Here is a 24841-nt window from a genome sequence, read left to right as displayed (position 1 = left end):
AGATGCTGGAGTTGGGAGTGTTTGAGCCCAGTGGTCTTGGTCCCCAAACTTCACACCAAAGGTGGCAAGAGAGAAATCAGGTTCTGTGTGGACCACAGAGGGCTTAATTCTGTCACCAAGACAGATGCTTACCCCATTCCATGGGCAGATGAGCTGATTGACAATCTGGGTGCTGCCAAATACCTCAGTACCTTTGACTTGACAGCATGGACTGACAAATAAGAATGGCACCAGGAGCAAAATTTGGTGAATCAAGTCCTTGCTGGCTTGGAGTCCTTTAGTGCAGCTTATCTTGATGATAGTGCTGTCTTTAGCTCCAGCTGGCAGGATCACCTGGTCTACCTGAAGAAGGTTTTGCAGGCCCGCAAGCAGCAGGCCTCTCTATCAAAGCATCTAAATGTCAGATACGGCAGGGTACTGTGGGTTACATGGGACACCCTGTAGGTGGAGGCCAAGTTCAGCCACGCCAACCCAAGACCCAGATTATTCTGGACTGGGTAGCTCCAAAAACCCAGACTCAAGTCAGGGCATTCCTTGGCTTGACTGGTTACTATAGGAGGTTTGTGAAGGACTATGGATCCATAGTGACCCCCCTCACAGAACTTACCTCCAAGTAAATGCCCAAGAAAGTTAACTGGACCTTGGACTGTCAAAAGGCCTTTGCCACCCTGAAGCAAGCAATGTGTGCAGCACCAGAATTGAAAGCTCCAGATTACTCTAAGCAGTTCATTGTGCAGACAGATGCCTCTGAACATGGGATAGGAGCAGTCCTGTACCAGACAAATGATGATGGCCTTGACCAGCCTGTTGCTTTTATTAGCAGGAGGTTACTCTCCAGGGAGCAGCGTTGGAGTGCCATTGAGAGGGATACCTTTGCTGTAGTCTGGTCCCTGAAGAAGTTGAGACCATACCTTGTTGGTACTCACTTCATAGTTCAAACTGACCACAGACCTCTCAGATGGCTCATGCAAATGATAAGAGAAAACCCTAAACTGTTGAGGTGGTCCATATCCCTACAGGGAATGGACTTTATAGTGGAACACAGACCTGGGACTGCCCATGCCAATGCAGATGGCCTTTCCAGGTTCTTCCACTTAGAAAATGAAGACTCACTTGGGAAAGGTTTGTCTCATCCTCTTTCGTTTGGGGGGAGGTTGTGTAAGGAGAGGCCTCCCTGGCATGGTTACCCCCAAACGTTTTGCCTTTGCTGATGCTAAGTTATGATTTGAAAGTGTGCTGGGACCCTGCTAACCAGGCCCCAGCACCAATGTTCTTTCCCTAAACTGTACCTTTGTCTCCACAATTGGCACAACCCTGGCACTCAGGTAAGTCCCTTGTAAATGGTACCCCTGGTAACAAGGGCCCCGATGCCAGGGAAGGTCTCTAAGGGCTGCAGCATGTCTTATGCCACCCTGGGGACCCCTCACTCAGCACATGCACACTGCCTCACAGCTTGTGTGTGCTGGTGGGGAGAAAATGACTAAATTGACATGGCACTCCACTCAGAGTGCCATGCCAACCTCGCACTGCTTGTGGCATAGGTAAGTCACCCCTCTAGCAGGCCTTACACCCCTAACACAGGGTGCACTATAACACAGGTGAGGGCATAAGTGCATGAGCACTATGCCCCTACAGTGTCTAAGCAAAACCTTAGACATTGTAAGTGCAGAGTAGCCATAAGAGTATATGGTCTGGGAGTTTGTCAAACACGAACTCCACAGTTCCATATTGGCTACCCTGAAAACTGGGAAGTTTGGTATCAAACTTCTCAGCACCATAAATGCACACTGATGCCAGTGTGCAATTAATTGTAACATACACCCAGAAGAGGGCATCTTAGAGATGCCCCCTGAATAACTACCCAACTTCTAGTGTAGGCTGACCAGTTCCTGCCACACACCAGACATGTTGCTGGCCACATGGGGAGAGTGCCTTTGTCACTCTGTGGCCAGGAACAAAGCCTGTACTGGGTGGAGGTGTTTCTCACCTTCCCCTGCAGGAACTGTAACACCTGGCGGTGAGCCTCAAAGGCTCACCCCTTTTGTTACAGCGCCCCCGGGCATCCCAGCTAGTGGAGATGCCCGCCCCTCCAGCCACTGCCCCCACTTTTGGCGGCAAGGCTGGAGGAGATGATGAGAAAAACAAGGAGGAGTCACCCACCAGTCAGGACAGCCTCTAAGGTGTCTTGGGCTGAGGTGACCTCTGCCTTTAGAAATCCTCCATCTTGAGTTTGGAGGATTCCCCCAATAGGATTAGGGATGTGCCCCCCTCCCCACAGGGAGGAGGCACAAAGAGGGGGTGTAGCCACCCTCAAGGACAGTAGCCATTGGCTACTGCCCTCCCAGACCTAAAAACACCCCTAAATTCAGTATTTAGGGACTCCCCAGAACCTAGGAAATCCGATTCCTACAACCTGAAGAAAGGACTGCTGACCTACAAGCCCCCAGAGAAGGAGGAAGACGACAACTGATTTGGCTCCAGCCCTACCGGCTTGTCTCGGACTTCGAAAATCTGCTCCAGCGATGCATCCGACAGGGACCAGTGACCTCTTAAGCCTCAGAGGACTGCCCCGGACTACAGGACCAAGAAACTCCCATGAACAGTGGCCCTGTTCAAAACCAGCTACTTCTTTGCAACAAAGAAGCAACTTCCAAAGACTTCACGTTTCCCGCCGGAAGCGTGAGACTCTACACTCTGCACCCGACGGCCCGCGGCTCGACCTGCAGAAAACCAACACCTCAGGGAGGACTCCCCGGCGACTGCGAGCCCGTGAGTAACCAGAGACGACCCCCCTGAGCCGCCACAGCGTCGCCTGCAAAGAGAATCCAGAGGCTTCTCCTGACTGCCACTGTCTATAACAAGGGCCCCAACGCCTGGAACCAACACTGCACCCGCAGCCCCCAGGACCTGAAGGAACCGAACTTCTACGCAGGAGGGACTCCCAGATGACCCTCTGCCTAGTCCAGGTGGTGGCTGTCCCTGTGCCTGCCTGCACCACTAGAGTGACCCCCGGGTCCCTCCATTGTTTCCTACCTGAAACCTGATGCCTGCTTTGCACACTGCACCCGGCTGCCCCTGTGCCTTTGAGGGTGTGTTTTGTGTGCCTACTTGTTCTCTCCCCCCCCCCCCCCCCCCCCTTCAGTGCTCTACAAAAAACCCTGGTCTGTCCCCCAAGAATGCAGGTACTTAGCTGCTGGCTGACTGGAACCGGAGCACTACTGTTCTCCATAGGCGCCTAAGTGTTTTGGGCACCTCTTTGACCTCTGCACCTGACCGGCCCTGAGCTGCTGGTATGGTAACTTTGGGGTTACCTTGAACCCCCAACGGTGGGCTGCCTATGCCCCAGGACTGAGACTTGTAAGTGTTTTACTTACCTCCTAATCTAACCTTTACTTACCTCCCCCAGGAACTGTTGATTTTTGCACTGTGCCCACTTTGAAAATAGCTTATTGGCATTTTTACCAAGACTGTACATCATATTGTTTTCATTCAAAGTTCCTAAAGTATCTAAGTGAAGTACCTTACATTTAAAGTATTAACTGTAAATCTTGAACCTATGGTTCTTAAAATAAACTAAGCAAAGATATTCTTCAATATAAAAACCTATTGGCCTGGAGTAAGTCTTTGAGTGTGTGTTCCTCATTTATTGCTTGTGTGTGTACAACAAGTGATTAACACTACCCTCTGATAAGCCTACTCCTCGACCACAGTACCACAAAATAGAGCATTAGAATTATCTAATTTTACCACTATCTTACCTCTAAGGGGGGAACCCTTGGACTCTGTGCACACTATCTCTTACTTTGAGATAGTATATACAGAGCCAACTTCCTACAGGGGGTAACCATGCCAACAGTGGCATTTTCCCACACCGAGGCATTGAGCCAATTGCTTATCCATCATTTGGTCGCGAGGGACATTTACCAAACCACCCCCAGGGTCTTCACCAAAAGTCTCACAGTAGTAGCTTCTCACTTGCACATATAAAATTTAAATTTTGTTCCATATTTAGGTTGGCGCATCAAAAGCACAACTCGTCAAAAGTGCTTCCAACACTCTTAGACCACAATAAACCTACTTCATCAATTAGGCTTTACCATCAGTGCAGTCAAAGTTCACCTCCAGTCCCTTTAACAAATATCCCTCCTAAGAGCAAACCTCGACTCACAACTTGGGATAGCTTACGCCGGGCGCTCATCCCTCAGTCTCAGCCACATCTGCAGATAACAGTGAGGACGGTCATGCGTCTCCTCTGTATGATGGCTTCATGCGTAGCCATAGTAAGTCATGCCAGACTCAGCATGCGTCCATTGCAAGAGTGCTTGGTGCACTAAATGACTCAAGCAAAGGGTCAGTGGACAATCTAGTGTTGGTAGGCCGTCACGCTTGCCACACTCTGCAGTGTTGGAACACCAACAATCTCCTAAAAGGACTGCCTTTCCTAAATTCAGTACTGCAGAAAGCCATAACAATGGATGCCTCCCTCATGGGTTTGGGAGCGCATTCACAAGATGTGACTATCCCAGGACGCCAGACACCCAGCCAGAGACATCTCCATATCAATCACCTGGAGTTGCTAGCTGCACACCTAGTGCTCAAAGCCTTACGTCTTCACCTGATTTGCAAGCGAGCCCTGATAAAAACCAGACAGCATACCTGCCATGTATTATCTCCCAAAGCAAGGGGGCACAAGGTCCCCTGAGCCGTCTCATCTAGCCTAATCCATTTGAAGGTGGGCTCTCCAATACAACATTGACCTGTTAATGGAGTGTCTCCTGGGAGCGGGCAACAAATTTACAGATCTCTTCAGCAGGAGGAGCCAACAAGTCCACAAGTGGGAACTCCACCCACAAGTCCTCCTCTGATACTTCTGGCGTTTGGGTCACCCAGAAATAGACCTTTTAGCCACAGCAGAAAACGCCAAATGCCCAAACTTTGCCTGTTGGTTCCTACACCCACAGACCTGGGGCAAGGCTCTATGGATGAGCTGGTCTGGAATATTTGCTTGTGTTTTTACGCCTCTCCTACTGCTTCTATTTGTGGCTCGCAAACTTCAGCAGATATTTCTTATCCTAGTGGTTCCCACATGAGCACAGCAACTATGGCTCACCACAGTCCTAGAACTCTTAGTAGTTCCCCACGAGTTACTGCCGAACAGGCAGGACCTTCTCACACGGAGCCAAGGAAAAATCAGTCACCCAGACTCCAGGTCCCTCAACCTTGTGATCTGGCTCCTGAAGTCCTAGAGTTTTGTTATTTAAATCTACCACGACCTTGTGTGGATATTCTTAAAGAAGCATGCAGGCCTACTACTTGTGCCTGTTATCTAGCGAAGTGGAAAAGATTTGTTCACTCTTGTCATGCTAACCTCATGGTCCATTAGCAGCCAGAGTGCAAGACATTGGCCCTCATTACAACTTTGGAGGTCTTTTATGAAGACCACCAAAGCCTTGGGCACCAGGAGACTGCCAGTGCTGGCAGTCTCCCGCCCACCATATCATGGGTACTGCTGGATTTCCACCACACTTTGGGTGGAAATCCAGCTGTAGTTGTACTGGAGGGCAGAGGCGCTCTGGTGGTTCCACCACCGGTCCGCCCGCCAGTAGGACACCGCCGCCATGTTATGGGCCATAATATGGCCTGGCGGTGTCCTGCTGGCGGGACGCTGCCGGTGGTGGAAGTGCCCCTTCCTCTTCCCTGCTGGACGTCCTTCACCCCGGAACAGGTAAGGTGAGGGGGGTGGCAGGGTTGCGGGTGTTGTGTGTGCGTGTATGAGTGTGTGGTGTCTGCGTGTGTGCATGAATGTGTGTATGTATGGTTGTATATGTGTCTAAATGTTGTAGTGACTGTGTGTCTGCATGGAAGTGTATGCGTGTGAGTATGCATGTTTGGATGGGTGTGAGTATGCATGTGTGAATGTTGTGAATGCGTGTATGGATGTGTTCTTGAATGAGTGTATGAATGTTGTGAGTGCATGTGTGTAAGTGTAGGTGAATGGGTGTATGCGTGGTGCGTGTGGGTGTCTGTGAATGTATGCGGGGAGGGAGTGCTGTGGCTGAAGGGGGTGGGAGTGCTGTGGCTGAAGGTGTTGTGGGGACTGTGGCTGGAGGGGGGGGAATCTACCAGTGACAGGGAAGGAATTCCATGTCACCTGTAGTTTTTCCACCATGGTTTTCGTGGCAGTGCCACTGCTGTGGAGACCATGGCGGAAAGCCAGCTCCTTATCCTGCCGGCGGTGTTCTGTGGACCGCCAGGTCGGAGATGATCATCTCCAGCCAGCAGTTCCGACCGCCCTGGTGGTATGAGTGGAGATGTGGCGGGTTTGCTGAGGCCAACCAGCCACACTCATAATGTGGCGGTCTGAAGCACCAGCCTGTTGGTGGTGGGACTGCCACATTTACCCTGATGGCCAAAAGACCGCCAGGTTCAAAATGAGGCCCATTGTCTGTTATTTATTTTATTTACATACTGCTGGTCTAGCTTTTACATCTGTAAGACTACACCTAGCTGCTGTAGCCGTTTATCTACAAAGCAGACAACACCCTTCTCTATTCAGGAATCTTGTCATTAAAGCCTTCCTAGAAGGTTTTAAGAGTCATACCCCTCAGGTTGCCACGAGCCCCCACTTGGAATCTTGAAATTATATTAACAAGATTAATGAGCCCTCCGTTTGAGGTCCTCCAGTCCTGCCCCCTCCAGTTACCACAAATGCGATTTTGTTAGGGAGTCTTGCAGCATGCCTCCCCTTGCTCCCTGTGCCTGGGGAGAGCAGGGATAAGCTAATCACTATCTTATAGCCCAAGCTGCTGAGAAGACATGCGTGGGCAGCAACAAAGAGAACAGCCTCCAGTTTCCCCACTGCAGGAGTCAGGAGAAGTGCTGGGTGGGGAGTCAGCTTGACCACGTGGGCCTGGGCTCTCAAACAGTCTTTGAATAACTGCACAGTGCCCCATATGTCGTGGAAAGGGCACATGCTTCAAAGAGAAAAAGTCTCAGTGAGAATTCTCAGGTAGGTAAGAGGGCTGCAGTAAAGAGTGTGCTTTTTCCCTGTGCTTTGGGATCCTGAAGGACTGGTGTAGTGGGATGTGATGCACAGTAACAAGACAGGCTGTGCACACTCAGCAGACGGTCAGATAGGAAGCAAAAGGAAAGGCCTTAATGTAGGAATTGACTAACCTGTTTGTCAAGAAGGTGATCTGTAGGAAGTTGGGTTCTGGTTGCAGCACCCTCCCCCCACACACACACCTTTTGCCTGGTTTCTGATGCAGTTTTGACTGAATTGCACTGGATTCCTACTAACCAGGTTCCAAGTGCCAGTATTCCTTCCCCAAAACAAGATACCTGGTCACTTGGTCCCCAAGTGGTCAAGCCCTTTGGCACCCCTGTAGGTTCCTAGTAAATGGTACCCCTGATATCTACTGCATGGGTACTGAAGAGGGGCCATAAGAGCTGCAGCACAACTTGTGCCACTCTAAGGGACCCAGCACCAACCTCATGCAGACTGCCAGTGCAGGATCTGTGACAAGGTGGTCTCTAAAAGTGAAAACACAACATGGCCCAAAGGCTGTGTGTCTAATCCCCTAAACACTGCATGTAATATTTGTAAGTCAACGCTACACCAGGCCTTACAGCCCTAAGGCAGGGTGCATTATGTTACATGTGTGGACATGTCTGCAAAAGCAGATCTGCCCTTGCTATTTCTTTGTCACTTCTTAACATAGTAAGTGAACAGGGAAGCCATTTTAAACGCATGTGCCGGACTCTGTTAAATAGGTGTTCCCCAGCTATGTGGTGGCTTCACTGACAATAGGGATGTTTGGTGTCAAACGTCTTGTATTGATAAGCCTTCACTGATTCCACTGATGAATGTATTAATACATGCACCTTATAGGTGCCCCATAAAAATCTACCGACTGCTGATGAGCTCATTGACCAGTTCAAACCATTCTGCCACCAACTAACGAGAATCTGACCCCCAAGGGAGAGAGCCCTTGCTCTCTGGAGGTCAGAAACAAAGCCTGCTTGGGCAGGGGTGTTACACCTCCCCCCCCCTCCCAACAGGATGACCTGCTTTCCAAGCCAGGGATCTTCAAAGAAACCTATAGTCTTTGGTATGTAGATCTGGCCTTTCTCAGAGAGAGATGCCAACGACTCCCCTGTTCTAGGACCCAGCTGGCTTCTGGACAAGGAGGGAAGATAAGCTGTGCAGGAGGCGTGTTGAACCTCCAGGCTGGGCAGACCCCTCGGGTGACCAGCCTGAAGTGGATTCCATCTTATGTGTGGTAGAATTTAGAAACTCTGGATGCAGTGTTGGCCACTCCCCACAGAAAGTGGTCATCTAGGGGGCGTAGTGACCCTAAGGGTAAGTAGCCAATTGGCTACTACCCTTCACTCCCCTTAGTCCCCCCCCCCCCATTAAATTGAGTATTTAGGGGACCCCCTGATACCAGGAAAACAGATCTTCACTGGACACAAAAGGAGTGGACAAGAAGCCTGCTGAACCCGAGAACTGCCCAGTACAACAGACTTGTCACCAACCCTGCTAGCCTGCCTACTGCACCCAACCCTCGAGGAGCAACTGACCTGTCTTGCTGCTGCAGCCTCCAGGAAACCAGAAGAGCTGCTAGTGCTTCGCAAATTGCCAAGAAGAACTCCCTTGCAGTAGAGGAGCTGTTGCCCTGCATCCACAGGCATCCATGAAAGAATTGAGAGGACCTGGACCGCCAGAAACCTGATGCTGGACATCACCACTGCACCCGAGTTGCCTAGCCTGAGCTTAGGTGGGCCAACGGTGTCAACCTGGTACACAGGCCCTCCAAAGACGAACCCACTCCGGGCTTCCCCTCTGTGGACTTCCAGAGAGAATCTGCAGTCTGATTCCCCAGACACCCCAGCAACTGCGAGTGACCTGAGGACAAAGAACCGATGCCTCAGGACACCTCTGCACCTGTTCGCCCTGGACTCAGCGGAGGAGGACCAAGGGTTTCCCCATGTCTCCAAGCCTCGTCAGACCTGAGCCCACTTGTTGGCTTGGTTGGACTAGACTCCCAGTTCATGCCTTTTGACTTTTTCTGCAGGTTCCCCTGCAACCACGAGGAACTCCAGCACTGGACCCTACACCTGAAGATACCACTGCACCCACAGCCTGAGGAGATGTAAACCAACCATGTCCCCACATGCCCGAGGATCTCAAGGGTCAAGCCTCCCTATGGGATCCCCTGGACTGATCTTCCAGTCCATCCCTGCAGCAGCTTTGTAGTTGGACCGATCCTCATGGACTTAAACAGGGCACCCGACGCAGAACTGAACCATTGCACCCAGCTGTCCCAGTGTTGCCCTAGGTGGCCTTTTGGTTTGGTCTTGGATCTTGCCCCCTACTTGCCCAAATCTAGAAGAATGATCCTGTTAGTCTCTCTACTATACCTGTATACAGTGCTTGTTCTTCCTCCATAGGATTACTTTACCGCATCTGAAAAATGCACTGTCAACTTTTGCAAACTCTAAAATTTCTTAACTCAAAAGGTTCCACCTGACTTGGGTGATATTGGTATCTAAAATTATATAAAAGTGTGGGTTATTTTTATAAATTTGAATCTGATTTCTTTGAGTGTCCACTTTCTGTATGAGTGTGTGCCTTACATGCTTAGCACTACCCTCGATATGCCCAACTGCTCTATCACACTACCACCAAAGAGAGGATTTGGGATGTTATTTGTGCCTTTGTAATACCAATGGGATTGGCCTGGACTCTTTCCACTGTGTTCCTCATTTTGGTCCACTATATAGAGACTCAGCTTCCTACATGATCATGATAGGATAAGGCAAATACTCTTCCTCTGATTTCCAATTATGCTGATCTTAAAAACAAATATGCGTTTGTGTTGGAGTACCAAATGTTGTTCAGTCAGTTCTGTCTTTTACAAATAGGCTATTACTTTTCCTTATTTTGATTGTAAGAGAATAATTTGTGTTGTAATTTAATGTAGGCTTGCTGTTGAATGCAAAATGTTCTGTTCATTGTGTTAGTTCTAGTGCATTAGCTAGTAAAATATTTTAAACACTGCATCTTTTTTAAACAATAATGTTTGCTAAACTAAAACATAATCAATGTCCTATTTTACCTAGGGCTTAGTTTGGAACAGGTCGACATTTTGTGGCATTGTTTAGTAGAAGATATGGAATGCTATGATGATGCATTGCACTGGTTCCTAAATCAAGTTCGAAGTAAAGACCAACATGCCATGGGAATGGAAACTTACAAACATCTTTTTTTAGAAAAGGTATGTAAGATTTAGTGACAGTCTTTGTCTGGTCATTCTAGGCCTTTTTTTAATATGTTTTTTATTTCTCAAACCAAAGGATCCATTATTTTAAAGCACTCTACATTGGGTATTAAAAGCATGAGAACTTGCAGACACCAAATTTAAAGTTATGGCAAATTAACTTTACAGATTTTAGAAATGTTAAAGTGCATTAAAACTGTTTAAGCTCTCTTTATCCTCTAGATGCCCCAGCTAAAACCTGAGTCCATTAGCATGACTGGTCTGAACCTGTTTCAACATCTGTGCAACTTGGCCCGCCTTGCTACTAGTGCATATGATGGTGGTTCTAACTCTGAGGTCAGTAAAACACAGATTCCTACTTGTCATTATCAAACGTAATTTTTACTTTCTAGAAGTGATGCATTTTCAGGCACTTAATGTTGTACTTGAAAGGAAACACTTTCCTTAGCACTATGGTGTGGTTGGGAAGCTATTTTCCTTCTGTAAATTACAAATGAGTCTCATCCTGGTACCAGCGTCTCCTCAGTGTTTTTTCATGTGTAAAAGGAACATGATATGGAAATGGAACTCCTGTTTTTAAGGTCTTATGGAGTTTCTTTTAGACTGTGCTTGCTATTAGTTGACATTTTCCACTGCTCTGCAAAGTACACTTATAAATTAATGTTTTAGTTCATGAGATAAAAGTTGTTTTTACAACCTATTATCTGGTTATAGTGAAAATGTATGGACCAAATGTATGTTTTAGTATTTATATCTAAGTGAACTAACCAATGAGAAGTCAACCCTTGATTAATTTCTTAGTGAATTCTTCACTCTTCACATCGAAAATATTACTGTAATGTTAGTATATTTTTGCTGGCAACCCTTGTGATATAAATTTAGGCAATAAGATATGATATGTAAAACTCAAAAGTAAAGAAAGAGAAATATGTGTAGTTGGGTATCTGAATAAAGGTAAACTTTAATAATGGTTTTCTGTGATGGATAGTTATACCTGCAAGCGCCTCACTTTCTGAATTTCAAAAGGTCCAGGCTGGATCTGGAAACTCTCTCTCTTCTGGCTTTGTTGACGATTTTCACAATTTCTTCAGGTGTAGCGAACTGCCTCCACCCAAACTGTCCGGTTTCAAGCCATTTAAGGACTGTGATGGACTTATGTCCATTACAGACCCTTATGAATTCTTTCTTTGGTTTCAGGGTTTCGATCACAACACAGAGGCCTGAGCATCATGTTGAGGATTCATCCCAAGGCAATAAAGGAAAGGGAGGCCTTGATGTTCATTGTAAGGGCCCGCAAGTACGTAAACACCACCAAAAGTACAGACCAAGGTTGAATGAGCCGGAGTTGCCACTAATGTGGTAGTTGTCCAAGAAGAAAAATAAAAAGTGGAAGTAGCATGAATCAGGACATGATCTCTTAGAAAAGTAAGTAAATAAGACCCCTGCCTAACTGCAATCATTTGGAGTAGACCAAGAACCGATGGAAGAAACCACAGAGGTTCCAGCACCTGTGGCTCCATCTGACTTGCCGTTGATCCTAGAGATGCTGCTGCCTGTGGTGTTGACTCCAAGGCCGGTCAACCTTAATTGGATTTCCCACTCCTGGGACGGATCCAATGATATGCCTAAAGGCCATGTATGACATTTTCCACTGATCTGTGGCCCCCTCAAGAGCGCCACTGGCCTATGTATCCTGTTCTCTGGCTTTTACATTTGGAGACTTGCTGATACTGCACCATTTGATGCTTTCTATGCTGTTCCTGCTTTTGCCTTAAGTTACGTGGACTCCGATACTGACACTTGTGCCACCTTCCCCGTGAGGATCAGTGGCATGACTGATGCCACCTCTGTTAACCATCCTGTCATTTTTGCCTTAAGTGACAGACATCATCACCTCCCTGGTGGCACAGTTGACTCCTCAGCACCGCTGCTGGTGTCGCGATGATGCCACTGACACATCTGTTGTTGTAGCCTGCTAAAGTCAAGCTCTATTTTCCCATAGTCACTGCCTCTGATGGAGCTTCCACGCTACTGTTCAAGAAGAACAATGCAGCTGCTGATAGAAGAAGCCAGGCTTTTCTTCAGTGACTCTGATCCTCTGGAAGACCCTAGTCCAGATGATGATGGGGACAGTTATTCTATCTTGAATCTAGCAATTGGAGACGTCAAAGATGCCAGTTCCTCCCCAGAATGAGAGCTATACTTTCCAAATGGACTTCCTCTTCTACAGGTTACATCCTACCACCCTTGGATCAGAAAGGCAGCAGAGATGTTCGACCTCCAACTGGCCTCTTCTGAAACAAAAGCTAGTATCCTCACCAGGGTCCTTCATACACCAGATCCATTATACAAAACAGTTGTCCTGCTGTGCGGCTTCAATAGAGCCTGTATTGGGAGAAGCTACTTCCACTGCAGTCCGCAGATAAAAATAGCAAGGCATTACAGACCGGCACCGAGAGATCTGGTTTTCCTATTCTCCCATCCTTCACCAGAGTACCTTGTAGTGCAACCTTCTTGTTCCTCCAAATTCGCACCAGGCACCTTTCTGTCCACTCAGTTGGGCAGAAAATCAAAAAAGATGGAACAATTCCCAAAGACCGTGTATGCTGCAAGGAGCATGACCCTCGTATCTCTTAATGCACCTGTCCCCTCAGCAGATATGTGCTTAACAGGGTCACTTTTCAGAGCTAGTGTGAAATGGTCAAGGTGCAGCTAGGCAGGTGATAGTCTAGCCTGGGTACCGCGGACGCGTTTGCGAGAACCAAGGGGAACCTCTATCTCCTTGTGCCGCCAAACATGGCTGCGCAGCTCCGAATTCTTTCAGGCAGTCTTTACAATGCTGATGGAGTTTCCTTTTGATGGCTTCCACCTTTTCATGGCAAAAAAACGATCCAATCTTGGAGAGATTTTAAGATAGTGAAGCCACTGCCAGATCACTTTGCCACCAGACCCAAACAAGAGACTATCTGTAGTTTTGGAAATTTTAAGGCTTCTCAAGAGGCTTTTCAATTTGAGGTCGGCCTCAAGCGAACCCTCTGTATAAGCAGTACAGAGGTCGAGACAATGGACGAACATGTGCCCACTCCCTTCCGCGTGCTCCTCTTTCTCCCCAGCGACTAGAGGAAAGTAGCCCTAGTTTTTTGTTTTTTGGAGGGTGGGTATTCTCCTTTCCATAAGCATTGAGGGCCATTACTTCAGACTTCATAAAAATCCTCACACAATTCTCCTAAGAGATATACTGGAAAGAACAAGAACTACTGCCAATCTATTGTAAAGGGAAGCAGTAGAAATTATACTGCGAGAGTAGCAAAACACCGAGGTTTACTCTGTGTGTTTTCTTGTTCCAAAATAGTCTTAACACTGCATTTAATACTCGACCTAAGGTTTCTTAACAGATTTGCAGAGGCACAAGGTGTCCGGAGACATTACAGGAAGCAATCTCCCTGTTTGAACTATAGACCTGAATGACACATACTCCTATGCCTTGATTCATCCCTCACGCAGAAAATACTACAGGTTTGCACAAGTTGCATTGTCAGTTCATAGTGTTACTCTTTGGCATAAAATCTGTACCAGGGGTTTTTACCAAACCTTTAGCCCTGGTTACAGCCCACCCCAGGTGTATTCATGTGTATCTTTACCTAGACTACTCGCTGGTGAAGGTGGGCACATTCAAACAATACAAGAGAGTGCTAAATTTCTCCACCTTTTATAGCAAATGGGGGTTTTCTATAAATTGTAAAACAATGTTCCTGAGAGCAGAGCTTGATACCATGAAAGCAAAAGCGTCCCCAAGCCTGAAGGGGAGTACAAGCGTTTCAGGGACAGACATGGCTTTACCAGCCTTGACTGCTGACGATGAGAACAATCATGATGTGGTTGTGTATGATGGCCTTATGTATCCAAATAATCTAAAACTCTAAACAGGTGAAGTCCCTTAAAAAATGATTGGACAGTCAGTTGTCACAATCGTCCGAAAAATGGGCAGATCTAGTAGTTGTCACATAGAAGGCCAGAAAAGAATTAATTAAAATGGTGGACCAAGGAAAAAATTATGAAGGGAAGACCTTTCAGTTTGTCTCTACCACAGGTCATACAATGTATCACAGGTGGGATGGAAATATCAACTACCTAGAACTAAAAAAATATTTCCTAACACTGAAGGTAGTGCAAAGTCAGATCCAAGAGAAGAGTGTTGAAATACTGGCAGATGATACAACTGCTATGTTCTACTTACACCTGTGGATATGGGCAGAGTCTCTTACTCACTATCCAAACTAGCTCAGTCTATTTGCAAGTGGTCAATGACAAGACACATACAACTAATATTCAACCATGTTTCAGGGGTGGAAGACACTTGGGCAGACAAGCTCTGCAGAAGCATAAACATGTACCATGAATGGGTATAAAAAAAACTCAAATTTCCAACTGTGAGGAACACCATAAGTAGACCTGTTTGTGACAGCAGAAATAGAAAAATGCCAGTCCTTCGCATTCAGGAACTACAGTCTACTCTTTCTAGGTAATGTACCATCAGTAAGCAGGGTCTTTAGGTTTGTCTATGCTGCTCCTCCAGCGCTCCTGCTGGTAATAAGAAAGTTTAAAACATCTTCTGATCTTCGTGACTTGGGTTGGACACCTACGCCATCATTCTCACACAGTGCAGAGACATTTTGTCATACTTCCAGTGCACATGTAAACACTAACAGCACAAGATGAATGTTTTTCACCCAAAGCCAGGAGAAATGCAATTCGTTGCCTGCTCTTGAAGTAGTGGAATCTGGGCTCTAGGGCTACTAGAAATATAACATTTGACATCATTAGAGGGGCACGCAGACGTTCCACTAGAAACTTTTATGCTTTAAAGTAGAAAATATGGGGGCGCGGCCAAGATGGCGGCGTGAGCGGACATGTTTGTCCGTGCCCCGCCGCCTAGTCCTCCGACAGCGCTTCGCGACCCCAGTTGGGGAGCTCTTGGACTGCCCGGTGATCGCGCCCGGCGCCGCGGACTGCAGGGTGCCCCAGGGGACCCGGGGCACCTGCGGCGTTGAGCTGCGTGGCTGGTGCTGGCTCCTTCAGCAGGCAGGCGCGGCCTGCGGCGGGCCTTGGGCCTGGTGGCCGGACAGCCGTGAGAGGTGGTGGTGCGGCGGCGGCCCAGGAGGGTGCAGCGCTGCTGGTGTTCGGCAGGGCTGCGCTGCGGTCCTGATTTGGCGCTGTGCGCCGGAGCCCTGAGGGTCGCTGAGGCCTGGCCCCCTGGTCGGGGAGACGAGTGGGCCGGTGTACTGTTGGGCGGCCTGACCCGGGCGTGGAGCGGCCCTTGACGACGCGGGGGCCCTGGGACCACTGATCGGCGGTGCAGACGGCCCGCGGTGGGCCTAGTTGGAAACGATGCACGTGGTGTGGTGGAGAGGTGACGTGCACTGTCCGTGAGTGGAGAGGTCAGTGGCAGCTGGTGACTTTGGTGGGCCTTGGGTGGCCCGACCCCTGGGCGTACATGTGAGGAGGCTTTGATTGAGCTGTACGCATGGCGCAGTTGGGTAGCTGGAGTGATGGCAGCCGCTAAAGGCAAGCTGGAGCGGACTGTCCGAGACATGCTCACCGGGGCTCGCCCAGTGCCGGGTGGGGCCCCTGAGGGGCCGCCGGCTGCGAGGTCTCCGGAGGCGAGGAGTGAGGTGGAGGAGGATGAAGGGGCTCCGATTACGAGGGGCTTTCTTGCCTCCCTTTTCGACTCGCTCCGGAGTGATCTGCAAGAGCTTCGAAGGGACATCTCCCACAAGGTAAAAGAGCTGAGAGCAGAAGTCACCTCCCTGGGCGAGCGAGTGGCACAGGTTGAGGATGGTGAGATCTCCCGTGGCGGATCTCCAACAAGAATGCATTCGCTTGCGGGAGCAACAGGATCTCCTCCAGCTTGCGGTGGAGGATTTAGGGAACCGGTCACGCAGTCATAACATCCGCATTAGAGGAGCGCCGTCTGGGGCTGAGAAGGAAGACATCGGAGAATTTGTGGTGGAGCTGTTCCGATCAGTTCTGGGCCTGGAGGAGTCCCGAGAGATTATGCTTGATAGAGTGCATCGGGTGGGCCGGGCTCGAGGTGATGGAGATCGCCCTCCGGATATCCTGGCATGCGTCCATAATTATGGGCTGAAGGACAGTATACTGCAACGGGCACGCAATCTGCCGCAGATCCAGTTTAGAGGGCACCAGCTCCAATTATTCCAGGACCTTTCGGTACGGACTTTGCAGCGGCGGCGTAAATTCAAGCCTATTACGGAACACTTGCGAGCACAGGACGTGTCATACTCTTGGGGTCACCCGTTCCGCCTTATCTTCCGCTGGGAGGAGCAGCTCCGCCAAGTGAAGTCCACATCGGAGGCAAACCAGATCCTGGGCCTAGTGGAGGGTGGCCAGGACCTGGGTGCGAAGCTGGGCCCGAGCGGTGAGGACCATCCGAGCTGGAGGAGAAAGGAGAGAAGGAGAAAGCGACAGTGACCTACCGCGTCGGAGCAACTGTCGGAGCGGCAGTCGGCAGTGAGCAGCGTGGCAGCTGGGACCAATACTTAAGAGTGGGGCGCCTGAGGGCGGCTGGTCAGCATCGGGACGCTTATTCGCAGGCCTACGGGCTGTCAAGGAGGGGCCTGGGCGGCGGGGTGGATGGGTCTGGTTGGTAAACATGAGGGGGTTTCACGGCCCAGTTGAGACTTTTTCTTCTTTGGAGATGAGTGCAAGAGGACTTTTTTGTTGTGAGCACCTGTTGTGCGCAATGGTTGCCTGTTGGTGTGCTTCCCTGGGAGTTCGGCTTATGAGTGTTCTTGGCGGATCGCCTTGCACTCTCTTCCCCTGAGCGACTCTCTCCCTGCGATATGACAGTTAAGTGTTTAAGTTTGAATGTTTGTGGGCTTAACAACCCAACCAAGCGGTTAGTGATTCTGTCAGGTCTAGAGAAATCTGGGAGCCACATTTGCCTTTTACAAGAGACCCATTTGTTACACAAAGATACGTTCCGCATGCGTTCAAGATGGTTCCCTAGGCAGTTTTGGTCCTCAGCAACTACGAAACATGCGGGGATGGCAATATTGCTCTTGAGGACTTTTGCTGGGGAGGTAGTTGGGAAGGTACATGAAGTCCCAGGTAGGTTCTTGGTTATTGTAATAAGGCTTGGGGCCTTCTCCTTCACCATGCGTCCCTTTATGCTCCGAATTCCCAACAGGAGACTTTCCTGAGATAGTCAACTTCCCCTTTACTTAGTTTGCCAGATAGCTCCATTCTGATAGGGGGAGATTTTAATCTGGTGATGGACAACGAGCTTGACCGCTTGGGCCAACGCTTTGGGCAGACTGGGGCATTGTCGGAGATGGGGCGTCAGTGGTTAGCTGAGTGTGGGTTGGAGGATGTGTGGAGGAAGTCGCATCCCACACTCCGAGATTATTCCTTCTATTTAGCGGCGACAGATTTACGCACGGCTCAATCTTTTCTTGGCCTCGCACAAGTTTGTCAAAAGAGGCTACGATTGAGCCCAGGGCCTTGACTGATCATGCTCCTATTACTGTTGAACTGGCCATGGAGGTAGGTCGCGTTGGTACCCTGAGCTGGCGCTTTAAGGACTCTCTGCTTCATAGTGAGATAGCGGTGGAGTCGCTTCGGCGTGCGATTGCGGATTATATTGTCCTTAATGACGACGGCAGCACTTCCATGGAGACTGTCTGGGAGGCGTTGAAGGCAGTAGTGCGGGGTGAGGTGATGGCATTGTCTGCGAGGGATAATAGAGCGAGGAGAGATGTGAGGGAGAAGTTAGAGCAGAGAGTAGCTGTCCTGGAGCGTTCCCATAAATCTACTGGCACGCCTAGAATCTGGCGAGAGAAGGCAAGGCAGCAGCTGAAGCGACTGGACTGGGATAGGGCGGAGTACGCAGTAGTACGACTCAAGCACAAATACTATATTGGGAGCAATAGGTGCAGAAAGCTATTGGTGCACCGGTTGCAAGAGCAGCGTGCAGCGTCGGCGGTCAAACTGATTTGTTCCCCTTCTGGTGAAGTGGCCTGCACGAGTGATCAGATTGCTGAGGCTTTTGCGGGGTTTTGCCGGGGTTTATACATGGCGGATGAGCGGGACGATGCGGCCCTAGATTCTTATTTAGAGGGTGTAGCAATCACTCCTCTTGGTGGGAGGGAGGCAACGTTATTAGACCAGCAGATAAGGCCGGAAGAAGTTACATCGGCGATTTCCCGCCTAAAGATGGGTTCACGGTGTTGTTTTATAAGACCTTTTGTGTGGAGCTCGCCCCGCTTCTCGCACAGCTTTTTAATTATTTTCAGACGACGGGGACCCTGACGCCGAGTATGCTGGACGCTACCATTGCTGTTATACATAAATCGGGCAAGGACCCAGAGGAGTGTGCTTCGTATAGGCCGATCTCTCTTCTGAACATAGATGCCAAACTATTCACGGGATTCTTGCCTATCGCCTTAATTCTTATATGCCGGGTCTTATTGATCCCGATCAGCCAAATCGACAATGTGGTGATACTACGAAGCGACTTTTGCATCTGCTAGATAAAATTTATATATCTCGTAGGGAGGCGCTTTTCCTTTCTATCCACGCCGAAAAGGTGTTTGATAGGGTTCATTGGCCATACCTCTTCCGGGTCCTGAAGCGCTTCGGTCTGGGCCCGGGCTTTAGATCTTGAATCCAATGCGCTTATCGGTCCCCTAGAGCGTTGGTTCGAGTTAATGGTGTGCTCTCTACACCATTTCTGGGTGAGCGGGGGACCAGACAGGGATGCCCGCTCTCCCCCCTTTTGTTTGCGCTATATATGGAGCCCCTTGCGCAGCGCTTACGAGACAGACCCTTGGTTTCCGGTGTGAAATTTGGCGGAGACCACCATCTTATCACCCTATATGCAGATGATGTGATTCTTACACTTGCAGAGCTCGCTACCTCTTTGCCTGCGCTTATGCAGCTACTAGTTGAGTTTAGCCAGGTTTCGGGATTTAAAGTGAACATGCAGAAGTCTCAGGTCCTTAGTCTGTTTTTGAGCTCGGAGCATGAGGAGGATTTGAGAGCTCGATATTCCTTTATTTGGTCGTCCTCGCGTCTTTCCTACCTTGGGGTTGAGTTAGCGATGTCTGCCGTAAAAACGGCAAGCCTGAACTACACGAAGCTGGTACGGGATATACAGCGGGATCTGGAGTTGTGGGGTAGACATAAGCTGTCTTGGCTGGGTAGGGTGGCTGCGGTCAAGATGACCGTTTTGCTGCGAATACTGTATATATTTCAGGTGCTCCCATTGACCCCACCTCCCCGGACGATTGCCACCCTACAATCGGCGGTCCTGAGATTTATATGGGAGTGTCGACCGGCGCGTCTACAGCAGCAGGTTTTATACCGCCCCAAGAGCAGTGGGGGAACTGACGATTCCGTGTCTTCTGAGATATTTTCAGGCAGCACAGCTGCGCTTTCTTGTGGAGTGGAGTCGCCCACTCACGGAGAAACAATGGTGTTTTATGGATCAGGCGGTGGCGGGCTCTCATATATGGAAGGAGCCTTGGCTCCGGCGCAGGCACAGGGCTGGAGATCTTTATGCGTCCCCGATTACCGGAACAATGCTACGCGTATGGGATACAGTGGCTTGCCGTTTAGGGCTGACTTCTTTCCCGTCCCCGATGACCCCCATAGGTGCGAACCCTGACTTCGAGCCTGGACTCCGTCTGGAAGGCTTGAGATGCTGGTACGAGGGTGGCTGTAGGAGGGTGGGAAGCCTTTTCGATGAACAAAGGGTGTTGTCCTTTGACCAGATGAGAGAGGCCTATGGCCTAGTGGAGGCGGATAGGCTGATGTATTATCAGGTTCGGCACTGGGCTCTCTTGCCGGCAAATAGAGCTCTAATAGATAGGCCTCTTACGCCGTTTGAGAAATGGCTGTTCCTAAAGAAGGATGATAGGAGAATTATCTCAGAGCTCTACCGCCTTCTGTAAGGGGAAAGCTGCCCGCCTAAGTCAAAGGGTCAGTTGAGATGGGAGAGGGAGCTGGAGAGAGAACTCTCAGAGGAGGAATGGGACAGCATATTCTATAGAATACACCACACAGCATACAATGCAGCAGGGACAGAGACATCATATAAAGTCGCCTCTTACTGGTATTATACTCCAGCGCGGCTGCATGCATGGGATCATGATAAGTCGGACCTTTGCTGGAGAGGGTGCGGAGCTACAGGCCCACTGGTGCATCTGCTTTGGCACTGCCCCAAGATACATTGTTACTGGGTAAACATTATAGATTATATTGATGCAGCGTTTCAGGTTAAGATCCCGAGATTCCCATCGTACATTTTATTGGGGCTGCCAGATCCTCTTATTTTTCCTTTAAGATCTCTAAAGGGGAGGCAGATGGCCCTAGCACTTAACGCGGCACTGCAGCTGATTCTAGCTCTCTGGGGTACAGATAGGGTCCCGACGCGTGTCTCATGGCTCCAGAAGCTGTGGTTTGTCCCTGCTATGAAGAAACTTACTTTAGCCTCCCAGCAGTGGATAGGAGATTTGGGTGCATTGTGGAAGCCGTTTCTTCGGCTTCTTTCCGCAGAATTTACTGAGCTGACATGTCCAACCTATCTGAGAGTTTTGAGGCTGATTTGAATTCTTGGTTGGAGTGCTGTGGGGGGGGTTGCTGGAGGGGGAGTGAGCTTGGACGATGCAAGGGGTAGAGGAGTGGAGAGGCAGAAGGATGACATGGACTCTCGGAGGGAGGCATTGTTGATGTGTTTTTATTTATATGTTTATGTGGTTCTCATCCGCTGGACTGACACCTTAGATGGCTATTGGACACAGCTAGCAGCCACATGGCTCAGCAACGAGAGGTCTGCCTGGGTGGTTCCCATGAGCATGGTTTGGGGATTTACGAGAGGGACCTTTGTATGAAGATACAACATTGCTTCGGGGCTGATATATTTTATCTTATGTCCCGCGATGAGTGATGTTTTGTATGTTTATATTTCTATAAAACAATAAACAGATTTGATCCTAAAGTAGAAAATATGCCTTATATGGTCTGAAGAAACAGTGATGGGTACTCCACACGCTTAATGGACTGTAAACTAGGTTTTGCATGACTGAGAGTCCACCAGTCAGCTTTTGGGATATAGATTAGACTCACACAGACAAGTCAAATGTTCACTATTCCTCTAAAGAATATATTTAAGGAGGGATTAAAAAGCCTTTTGCCCTCACACTCTTCAATCATGTCAGTAGAACCTAAACCTAATACAAACTGGGCACATGAACTCACCTCTTGAGCCTAAACGCAATTATTTGCTTAAGTTTTGTATTCTAAAAACAGCATTCCTTGTAGCAATCATATCGCTCAGAAGATTAGGTGAATTAAAAGCACTTAGTATACAAGAACATTGAATAACTATTTACAGTGATATCACCATTATGAGAACAAATCCAAAGTTCTTGCCAAGGATGGTGTCACTTTTTCAGCTCAATCAAACCAATATACTACCAGCCTTCTTTCAAAATCCCACTGTAGGAAAGTGCCACTGTTGCCCCTCCAATCCCCCACCCACCCACCCACCCACCCACACACACACACACACACACACACACACACACACACACACACACACACTTTTTTCCTGATATTGATGCCAACTTTGATTGAAAGTGTGCTGGGATCCTGCTAATCAGGTCCCAGCAGCAGTGTTCTTTCCCAACATCCGTACCTTTGTTTTCACCGTTGGCACACCCATGGAACACAGTTAAATCCCTTGTAAAAGATACCTATGGTACCAAGAGCCCTGTGGCCAGGGAAGGTCCCCAAGGGCTGCAGCATGCCGCGCTGGGGACTCCTCACCTACCACATGCACACTACCTTTGCAGCTTGTGTGTGCTGGCAGGGGAAAAAAGGAAAAGTCGTCATGGCACCCCTCTCAGGGTGCCATGGCCACAAACCACTGCCTGTGGCATAGGTAAGTCACCCCTCTAGGAGGCCACATCCCTGAGGCAGGGCCACAGGTGAGGGGATAGGTGCATGAGCACTATGTCCCTACAGTGTCTAAAGTCGATTCTTAGACATTGTAAGTGCAGTGTAGCCATATTGTATATATTGTCTGGGAGTTTGTCATTACGAACTCCACAGCTCCATAATGGCTTCACCGAATACTGGGAAGTTTGGCATCAAACTTCTCAACACAATAAACCCACACATTTATTGAGAAATGCACCCAGAGGGCATCTTAGAGATGCCCCCTGTATGTTAGCCAATCTGCTAGTGCAAGACTTATTGGTCTGTGCCAGCCTGCCACTTCCAGAACGTTTCTGACCATATGGGGTGAGAGCCTTTGTGCTCTCGGTGGCCAGAAAGTCTGTCCTGGATGGAGGTGCTTTACCTACCCCCTGCAGGAACTGTAACATCTGGCGATGAGCCTCAAAGGCTGAAGCCTTGGGTTACAGTGCCCCATGGCACTCCAGCTAGTGGAGTTGGCTGCGTCCCGGACAAAGTCCCGCTTTTGGCGTCAAGTCCGACAGGAAAATTAGGGAAAACAGGGAGGAGTGACCACCCCAGCTAGGACCACCGCTAAAGTTTCCAGGGCTGAGGTGAACCCTCCTTTCAAAATCCTCATCTTGCTTTGGAGGACAGGGACCAATAGGGTTAGCTTTGTGTCCCCCTCCCCAAAGGCTGTGGACACAAGAAGAGTGTAGCCACCCTCAGGGACAGTAGCAATTGGCTGCTGCCCACTGAGCCTTTAAACATCCCAAATCCAGGACTTAATTGCCTCTCTGAACCCAGCTCACCAGATTTCTGGCGACCTGATAAGAATGAAGGGCTGCTAAGCTGAACCCCCAGTAGAGAAGAATGAAGACGCAAACTGACTTGGCCCAGCCCTATGGGCCTGTCATCTGCTTCAAAAAACCTGCAATTAGACAGCAGCGCATCCAGCGGGACCAGCGACCTCTGCCAAGCTCTAGAGGACTGCCCTGCACCCCAAAGGACCAAAAACACCTGTGGACAGCGGCCCTGTCCAAAAATAAACCACAACCAAGGCACTCTAGAGCCTCCCAGAATCCATGAGCTCTGACCTCCCTGCACCAGATGCCAGTGGCTGGTGACCAGGAGGCTGAACCAGCTAGAGCAGTGGTTCCCAACCTGTGGTTCGGGGACACCTGGGGGTCCGCGAAGCCTCCTCAGGGGGTCCACGACTATTTAGAACATTCAATATTCTTAACAGATTAGGTGCCCATCTTTCAGTGGCGGGTCCCCGGATTCCAGTTATGATTCAGTGGGGGTCCCCGGGTTCCAGTAATAATAAAGTGGGGTCCAAAGAAGTCAAAAGGTTGGAAACCACTGAGCTAGAGTGCCCAGGCGATTGTGACCAAGTGCCCACGCTGGGTTTTTTATTTTTTTTTATTCAATTTTTTTAAAACACATAAACCAAAAAACATACATTAATACAAACATGTCCTCGACGAGAAAAATCAGAAAAAGATGAGGAACATTTCAAACCATATAACTTCAACGGGTCCCATGACACAAGAGTTCTCTGCTAAAGTCTCTCCCACATACTTCAGTATCAAGGGAACCATTCTCAAATACCCTCCCCTCCGGGGCAGCGAAGGAGTCCACAGCCCCTGTACAGGAGAGAACCTTACACGCCAATGGTCATAACCTAGCATCGCCGAACAAGTAGAACTACAGGAAATAACAAATTGCTAAAACCACTAAGAAGGCAGGTGGAGCACGCAGCCACATCGCACAGGTTTATCTTACAACGTGGTAACACACATGATACGAAGGGGGGATGAACCTCGCGGATGGGAGCCACCAATCACGCAGCACACTCCGTCCGGGCAGCCAAATATTCATTCAGGGGGGTCCAGATATCCTTGGGGAGGGACCCCTCTGGCATAAGTCCCCAAAATACCGACAGCTGATCATGACAGAAAGCCGCATCTCGCAGCCAGTCAGACCTACGAGGAGCTCTCCCCCGACCCCAGTACATGGCAACCCTGCGCTTAGCCAGCAACATAAGGAGACCTACTAGGCGTCTGTGGGGGCCCTGAATCTCATCCATATATCCCAACAGCGCAATCTTAGGGGAGAGAGGCAGCTCCAGATTTATCATTTCAGCAATCGACTGCCATACTTCCACCCAAAAATTATACACTTCCGCACAGTCCCACGCCAGATGAAAAAATCCTGCATCCTGAGTCCCACAGCGAGCGCAGCGTGCATCTGCCAGCAACCCCATGGAATGTAGTCTCTTGGGCGTATAATATAGTCGATGCAAGAACTTAAAGTGCAGCAGACGCAGCCTATAATTCGGGGACAATGCTTTCATGTGCGCGCAACATCCGCGCCACATTGCCTCCGGGATAGGCTCCCCCACATCTCTCTCCCATGCAGTCCTAGAGGACTCCCCAAGGCCACCCCTCTGCTCCTGCACAGAGTTGTACACCTTTGTTATCAGCTTAGAAGGGGATCTCACACCACAAAGTACCTCCAGAGCACGAAACTCCAAGGGAGCACCAGGCGTACCAAAGAGTCGATCTCGCAGCAAAGCACGG

At 49.3% G+C, this 24841-nt stretch overlaps 1 protein-coding gene across 2 annotated transcripts in view; it reads left to right on the top strand.

Annotated features, from left to right (window-relative positions):
• USP34 (ubiquitin specific peptidase 34) overlaps positions 1–24841 on the top strand; it is a 1940069-nt gene that overhangs the window by 407922 nt on the left and 1507306 nt on the right. For both annotated transcript variants that reach the window (XM_069234398.1, XM_069234397.1), the window contains 2 exons: positions 10126–10280; positions 10506–10619. In XM_069234398.1, coding sequence (XP_069090499.1) covers positions 10126–10280; positions 10506–10619 — 269 coding nt within the window. The remainder of the gene's footprint in view (positions 1–10125; positions 10281–10505; positions 10620–24841) is intronic.

The sequence above is a fragment of the Pleurodeles waltl genome, chromosome 5 (assembly GCF_031143425.1).
Source record: "Pleurodeles waltl isolate 20211129_DDA chromosome 5, aPleWal1.hap1.20221129, whole genome shotgun sequence".
Taxonomy (NCBI): Eukaryota; Metazoa; Chordata; class Amphibia; order Caudata; family Salamandridae; genus Pleurodeles; species Pleurodeles waltl.
Note: the sequence above shows the minus strand (reverse complement) of the source record. Positions and strands in the feature narration are given on the sequence as shown.